General features: G+C 61.5%; 1 protein-coding gene across 1 annotated transcript; it reads left to right on the top strand.

The window, feature by feature from the left end:
- Nucleotides 1-304: 304 nt before the first annotated feature.
- Mcrip1 (MAPK regulated corepressor interacting protein 1) lies at nt 305-6,283 on the top strand. The gene is made up of 5 exons (XM_090351373.1): nt 305-348; nt 4,548-4,603; nt 4,703-4,821; nt 5,243-5,344; nt 5,482-6,283. The coding sequence occupies exons 2-5, from the start codon at nt 4,596-4,598 to the stop codon at nt 5,544-5,546; spliced, it is 294 nt and encodes a 97-aa protein (XP_090207499.1). The 5' UTR covers nt 305-348; nt 4,548-4,595; the 3' UTR covers nt 5,547-6,283.
- The last annotated feature ends 1,303 nt before the right edge of the window (nt 6,284-7,586 follow it).

Genomic DNA, 7,586 nt, shown 5'->3' with positions numbered 1-7,586 from the left:
CTGGAGCTGCTCCGGGGCGCGCGGAGGGGCTGGGCCGGCCGGAGGGCCGCGGGGCCTCGGCGGGTTTCTCTTTGCACTTCCTCAATAAACGGGATTCCGAGCCGGCGGAGCTGGCTGACTGCTGGGCCTCGGCGAGGCTCCGGGGCGGCCGGGCCGCCGCGCCGCCGCCGCCGCCGCCGCCGCCGCCGCCGCCGCCGCCGCCGCCGCCGCCGCCGCGCCCCGGGCCCGCGCGCCGCGGCGGTCACGCGCCCGCCGGCGGCCGCCCCTGCGCCTGCGCGGCGTGTCGTCACTTCCGGTCGGCCCACCGGCGGCGGCGGCGGCGGCGGCGGCGGCGGCGAGCCGGGCGAGGTGAGGCGGGCGCGGCTCCGGCGGCGGGCGGGGCGCGGCGGGGCGGAGCGGGGCAGGCGCGGTCCCCGCGGGAGCCCGGCCGCGCCGCCCGCCTCGCCGCCCCGCCCCGGGGTCGCGGGATCGCGGGATCGCGGGGCGGGGCGCGGCCGGCGGAGGCGCGGGGGCCGGGCGCGGCCGTGGACGTGGCCGGCGGTCGCGGGGAGACGCCTTTCCCGCCGCAGCCCGGGACTCTGCGCCGGCGCTGCGCCTGGCGGCCGTCCGCGGCCACGGCGCCCCGGCGGCCCCGGCCCCGGCCCCGGGCGGGCGGAGGATGCTGCGGGCCGCCGCGGGCACCGGGGGCTCCGGCCGGCCCCGCTGCCCGCTCGCCCCACGTTGCTGCCGCCGCGGGCTGCGGGCGCCGTCCGGCGGGGCGCTGGCCACCCGCGCGGGCCCCCCCGGGGAGTGGAACCGGCGGGCCCGAGCGCGAGGCCGGAGGCCGGGGCGGCAGCCGCCGGGTCTTCCCAAGGCCCCGCCTGGGCCGCGGTGGGCTCGGCGTGAGGAGGCGCCCACAGACCCGGGGCTGTCCGAGCCCGCCCCCGCCCCCGGTTGGCCCATAAACCACTTCCTGAAGCGTCTCAGGCCGCAGAGGCCAGAAGAGTGGGGAGCACCCGCCATGGAGAGCCCGTGGTCAGCTGCGTGATTCTCTTGCACAGCATCCTGGCAGGGCGGCCACTGTGGCCGCGGTTGAGCCCGGCTCTGGCCTCCCTGTCCCCGTGCTGTCTTGTGTCCCACTCCTTGACCCCTGATGGCCAGTGAACATCAGAGAAGACATGGGCCTCGTGGCTGTGCCTGGAAAACAGACATTTCGGAAGCCTGGCAGGGGTGCGGCCGGTGGTTGAGGCAGGCTGGGGAAGAGGAGGCAGACCTGCTGCTGTGACCCCAGGTCCTGGCTGGGAGCCGAGGGGCACGTGGGTCACCTCGGCCTTCTGGTCCAGCATCGGGCGTGAGGGGTGTGTGTGAGGTGCCCACAGCAGAGCTGCCTGTGGCTGGCCATGCCAAGTCTGCCTGTAGCCAGGGGGCTGTCCAGTCACACGCTATTCTAGGCCTCCTTTCCATGAGTGGGCTGACTCTACATTCCACTTACTCTGTCTCCCCACAGGAACACACCCCCCCCCACCCAGTCCTGGGCTTGAACTCAGGGCCTGGGCACTGTCCTTGGACACTTTTTGCTCAAGGCTAGCACCCTTCCACAGCATAGCACCATCTCTGGGGTTTTCTGAGTACATGGTACTGAGGAATCGAACCCAGGGCTTTATACATGCTAGATAAGCACCACCACTAGGCACTAGGCTATGCTCCCAGTCCTTTTTTTTTTTTTTTGCCAGTCCTGGGACTTGAATTCAGGGCCTGGGCACTGTCCTTGGACACTTGTTTTGCTCAAGGCTAGCGCTCTGCCACTTGAGCCACAGCACCACTCTTGGCTTTTTCAGTGTTTGTGGTATGGAGGAATTCAACCCTGGGCTTCCTGCATGTTAGACAAGCCCTCTACCACTAGGCCAAGCTCCCTGCTCCCTTACACTGTGTTATCTCATGCTTACTGATCAGCAGGGCAGGCCAGCCTGCTTCTCTTTTTTTTTTTCTTTCTTTCTTCTTTCTTTCTTTCTTTCTTTCTTTCTTTCTTTCTTTCTTTCTTTCTTTCTTTCTGTGTTAGTACTGGAGCTTGAACTGAGGGCTTCTCCCTCTTGCTTGAGGTTTTTTTTTTTTGCTCAAAATTGTGCTGTACCTGGGGCCGGGAGTTTGGCCTAGTGGTAGAGTGCTTGCCTAGCATGCACTAAGACCCGGGTTCGATTTCTCAGTACCACATACTTAATAAAAGCTGGAAGTGGGGCTAAGTCTCAAGTGGTAGAGCTCTAGCCTTGACAAAGTCCAAGAACAGTGCTCAGGCCCTGAGCTTAAGCCCGGGACTGGCAAAAAAAAAAATTGTGTTGTACCAATTTTTTGTGTTGTACCAAAATTGTGAGTTAGATAGACCTTCACTGGCAGATTTTTACTGTTTAGTGGAGATAAATGCCTCACAGACTTTTCTGCCAGGTTGGGTTCAAACTGTGATCCTAATATCTCAAAGGCTCTTGGGTAGCTCAGAGGGGAGGCTCTTGTTGCTGGTGGGGTGTGTGGTGGCAGGTGGGGAGAAGCCTATTGATGGGGGATCTGCAGCTGGGAGCCTGTCACTGAGTGTCTTCACTGGACTCCAGACCCCTCCATCTGGACAGGGCCTTAGATCATAGTCTCCCAAGCTGAGAGGTTAGTGAGTGCCTGCTGCAACCCAATTTAAAAGGCACAGAGGCTGAAAATGTGGCCCAGTGGTAAAGTACCGACCTAGCATGCATGAAGCCCTGAGTTCACTTTCTCAGTACCACATAACAAAAAAAGCCAAAAGTGGCACTGTGGCTCAAATGGTAGAGCACTAATCTTCCGCAAAAGAGACTCAGTGACAGCACCCAGGCCCTGAGTTCAGGTCCCAGGACTGCCCCCCCCCCCCCAAAAAAAAAGCAAAGCAAAACAAAAACAGAAGAGCTATGGTTCAAGTGGTAGAGAGCTAGCCTTGAGCACAAGAGCTCATGGAGGGCCCGGAGTGTGGTCTAGTGGTAGAGTGCTCACCTAATATGCACAAAAGCCTAGGTTCAATTCTTGCTACCACATACATAGAAAAAAAGCTGGAAATGTTACTGTGGCTCAAGTGGTAGAGCTCTAGCCTTGAGAAAGCCCAAGGACAGAGCTCAGGCCCTGAGTTCAAGCCCCAGGACTGGCAAAAGAAAAAGCTCATGGATAGCGTCCTGGCTCTGAGTTGAAGAGCTAGAATTGCCGTGCCATTTGCTCACGCACGCGCACACACACACACATTCTGTGAGGAAATGACTAGTAGAAAGGTAGAAAGAAAGCGGAAAATAGCAGGGAGGTGTGGTGTGGAACTTGAGGTAGCCTTGCCAGCCTTGCTGTTTATCTAATGGTGGCCTGGGGGATAAGCCTGGGGCAGCTTTATTCACTCTACGGGGAATCGCCCCTAACCCTCAGCCCTTCCTGACCCTGGTCATTCTCCTTTACCTAGCTGTGACAGACAGCTTTCTGTGGTCCCATGAACTTCTAGGCTTTGCCGGGTGCTTCTGCAGTCTTGTGTGGGTCTCCCAAGCCCACTGGGCCCTGGGGTTCCGTCCCTGCCTACACACCTGTTAAGGGACCTTGCTCAGCTGGGGTAGTGCTTCGCTCCTTGACTGGGAGCCAATGCTCAGAGCTTAGGTGTCCCTCTCATGAACCAGCCAAGCCTGTGCCAGCAGGGCACTCAAGTAAGGCCATGGCATGTGTGCAAGCTGGGCAGCCATCAAGCTGAGGCCTCCTGGGGCGGGGCAGGATCGCTACAGAATGGCATTCTGGGGGCAGCATCCCTGGAGGAGCAGCCAGTCCTGGGCAGGAAAGACAGACTGCAGGGTCAGGAGGCCACTGAGGTCTAGGAGGCGACGGCAGAGACTGGCCAGCCCTCTGGCTTTGAGGGTATGGTGAGCTTCTGCCCTTCTGCTGGCATCTTTGGGGAAGGCTTTCCCCACTGCTGTGGCTCAAATGGTAGAGTTCCAGCCTTGAGAAAAAAAACAAAAACAAAGAAACAAAACCCAAGGACAGAGCTCAGGCCCTGAGTTCAAGCCCCAGGACTGGCCAAAAAAAAACAAAAAAAAAGGCCTATTTCCCCAGGACTACACAACTCCCCTGAGCTCATAGTGAGGCTGTGACAGACAGTGCCAGGCTTCTAGTCACTGGGTCCCGCCTGGCAGCTCCTTCTAGGGACTCCCCTCCTCTGGGGGGACATGCTTTTTCCTGGCCTGGTTCGGTTTGTCCTTAGGGCACTGACTGCTTACACGCCAGCCCCAGGGAGGGAAGCTGGGCCACTTGCTCAGGGAGTGTCTTTCTATTTCAGATAGGAAGCTGAGAGTCACAGTAGCCAGCAAGGGCAGAGCTGGGAGTGCCCATGAGCCCTTCTGCTCAGGAGATGAGTCTCGGCCTCCTCCTCCCTCCCTCCCTCCCTCCCTCCCTCCACAGCCACAGCCTGCCACCCAGGCTAGGTTTATTCCACTCTTCCAGGGAGGAGGGGTGTGCCTCGCCCGCTTTCCGCTTCCTGTGCTGGAGGGGTTGCTGCTCTGTCCCACTCTTGTGTTCTGGGGCTTCTGTTTCAGAGGCCAAGGGGATCTGGCAGCAAAGAGCTAGGACCGGACACCCCAGCGATGACCAGGTGGGTCTGAGGCAGGTGGAGGGGGGCTCCATTGAGGAGGGTGGGGCGTCCTGTGAGCCCCAGGCCTGGCCCCATCCTCACGCACTGTGCTCCCCGTAGCTCCCCCGTCTCCAGAGTGGTTTACAACGGCAAGAGGAACAGCAGCCCCCGCTCACCTACCAACAGCAGTGAGATCTTCACCCCTGCCCACGAGGAGAACGTGCGCTTCATTTATGAAGGTGAGTTGCAGTTGCCTGCACTGCCGCTCCTCATCTCAGAGCCCCTCCGGCTGCCCTTGCACTCTAGAGCGCCTCCCCATCTCTGTTCCCTGGCCCTGGGGTCCAGAGAGACCCCTGGAGGAGCGTGTAGGAAAGTGGGCCCGGCCCCAAGAGAGTGTGCCTCTGGAGCCTGTGCCCGGCCAGGGTGTGGCCGGCGTGCCAGCCGAGAGGTGGGGAAGGAGGCTGTGTGGCGTCAAGGATCCACCATACAGAGGAGAGGCGTGCTAGAGGAGCAGGGCAGAGCGCTGCCAGGACAAGGAGCGAGGGACAGGCGTGGAGGGAGGCTGCCAGGGCAGAAGTTTGTGAGGGGGAGGTGGGTCTGGGCAGCCCAGCATCCAGGCCAGACTCTGCTGGACCCTGACCGATGGCCTTCTTGCTACAGCCTGGCAGGGCGTGGAGCGAGACCTGCGCAGCCAGCTGCCGGGCGGGGAGCGAGGCCTGGTGGAGGAGTACGTGGAGAAGGTCCCCAACCCAAGCCTGAAGAGTGAGTGGGGGCTGCCCTAGGAGGGAGGCACTGGAGGGGCAAGGTGGCCAGCCAGCCAGCTTTCTGCCTGGTGGAGAGTCTCCCGAGACCGGGGTGGGGGGGGCAGTGCCCAGCGCCGACCTCACTGTCCCTGGCAGCCTTCAAGCCCATCGACCTGAGTGACCTGAAGCGCCGAAACACTCAGGATGCCAAGAAGTCCTAGGCCCCTCAGCACCCCTCCCTGGCCTGCCGAAGACCAGGATGCACTTGATGGTGGTCCCTGCTGTCTATGAGCCCCACTCCAGGAGGGGGAGAGGGGGCCAGAAACCCCAGGGCCAGCAGGATTGGTGGCCCACGCCGCCCCCCCTCCCTGAGCCTTCTATCCTCTCCGGGGATCTCAAGTTACCCTTGCCACTGGGGAAGCCCCAGAGGCCCTGACCCCCAACCTGTTCGGTCACCTGTCCCTGCCCTGCACTTTCCGGTTCCTGGCCCCTTCAGGCTCAGGAGGGAGACTCGAGGCCTGTGTGTCCTGGGCTGTGGGGATGGGCTGATTGTGTCCTGAGATGACCAAGAAGTGGAATGGGCCTGACCTGTGCCTGGCTCGCCCCTCCCCCACGCCGCTGCTCCTCTGGCCTGGACATCTGGGAGCGCTTCTCCCCTGCCCCCACTGCCCAGCCTGCCCCTTCCTTGCCTCAGCTTCAGAGTGGCACCAGCTCTGCCCGGGACGGTGCTGACCACCCTGAAGGGGTCCCCAGCCACCAGGCCTGGCTCCCTGGTGCCCGCAGCCCTGTGGCTACAGCGGTGCTCTCGGGCAGGGCCCCAAGGCCGACCTGAAGGAGTGGTGCTGCCAGGCCTGTCCTGGCTCTCTGGGGTGTGCTGGGAGGGTCACAAGGGCCCCCTTTTCTTCCTGTGCCCTCTGGAAGCCACGCGTCTCTGTGAATAAAGGAGGGTGGCACTGGGCGTGGCCTCGTGGTGGTCTTGTCAAACCCCTGTCCTCCAGCCCACAGCCCACACAGCCGGGAGCCCCACGTGAGTGCCGGCCGGAAGCCATGCGCCCTCCTTCATGGCAGTCTGCGAACACTGCGGGAAATTGGCCTGCCCTGTTAGAGAAACAGGCAGGTGCTGGGCGGGGAAAGACCTGCTGCGCTTGACCTTCAGGCGTGGGTCTGGCCCTGGAACATCCCCGCTCTGGAGGCAAAGCCAAACAGAATTGATTCCAGGAACACCCTTTCCCAGAAGAGTATTCCGGGGCTCGAAAGGCCCCAGGGAGCGAGTCACAGAGGGGACAGGGCCTGTGATAGATAGCTGGAGCCACGTGCCAGCCCACCCCTGGGAGCCACGTGCCAGCCCACCCCTGAGGCCTGTGCGGCCTGGTCCCAGCCAGGCTCCTCCCAGGCTGGCGTGGGTGGGTGGGGGCGGGGCAGGGTGGAGTGGGCGGGCCCTGGGCTGGGAAGCACTGGACCAGTGCACATGCCTAGTGAGGTCCAGCTGCTCTTGAACCCGGTCAGAGCTCCCGTCCCACAGGACGAGTGGGCTCGCACCTGGCCAGATAAGGCACTGCACACATGACCTTGAACCAGATTGGGCTGTGACTGGATTGTCACGGTTGCCCCATGCCAAGCGCCTACTGCCACCGTACATCTCCCCTGGGGGCACCTGGCATCGGGCAGGGTCTCCGCCACCCCTCAGGAGGATTCCAGTGCGGGCACTGCGGGCTTGCTGTGTGCCTGGGGCTGTGAAGGCCCCTCGCGTGGCTGCCGGCCAGACAACACTTGCTGCCTTGACAACTTTAGAACAGTACAAAAAGTTGAGCCACGCATGGTGGCTCACGCCTGTAATCCAAGCTACTCCAGAGGCTGAGACCTGAGGATGGTGACTCGAAGAAGCCAGCCCTGGCAGAAAGTCTATGTCCCTATTCAGTAGATGCAGTGGCTCTCTTTTTTTGTTTTGGTGCCAGGCATGGGGCTGAACTCGGCCTGTACACTACCCTCGGACATGTTTTGCTCAAGGCTAGCACTCTGTCCCGTGAACCACACTGCCCTTACAGCTTTTTCTATGTATGTGGTACCAAGGAATCAAACCCAGGGCTTTGTGTGAGGCAAGCACTCTACCACTAGGCTAAACTCCCAGCCTTGTCCTTAGGCTTTCTTTTTTTTTAATGAATTTTTTTTTCATTTTAGTTAACTTTTTTTTTTTTTTGACAGTCCTGGGCTTGAGCTCAGGGCCTGAGCACTGTCCTTGGACTTTCTCAAGGCTAGAGCTC

The sequence above is a fragment of the Megascapheus bottae genome, chromosome 17 (genome assembly GCF_031878675.1).
Source record: "Megascapheus bottae isolate mThoBot1 chromosome 17, mThoBot2.hap1, whole genome shotgun sequence".
NCBI lineage: Eukaryota > Metazoa > Chordata > Mammalia > Rodentia > Geomyidae > Megascapheus > Megascapheus bottae.
This window is presented reverse-complemented; position numbering and strand designations above follow the sequence as displayed.

Bases quoted from the DNA above. Each gene is read 5' to 3' on its own strand.
- Mcrip1 (XM_090351373.1), top strand. The intron at 4,822-5,242 runs GTGAGTTGCAGT...TTCTTGCTACAG, and splicing joins CGTGCGCTTCATTTATGAAG to CCTGGCAGGGCGTGGAGCGA. The intron at 5,345-5,481 runs GTGAGTGGGGGC...TGTCCCTGGCAG, and splicing joins CCCCAACCCAAGCCTGAAGA to CCTTCAAGCCCATCGACCTG.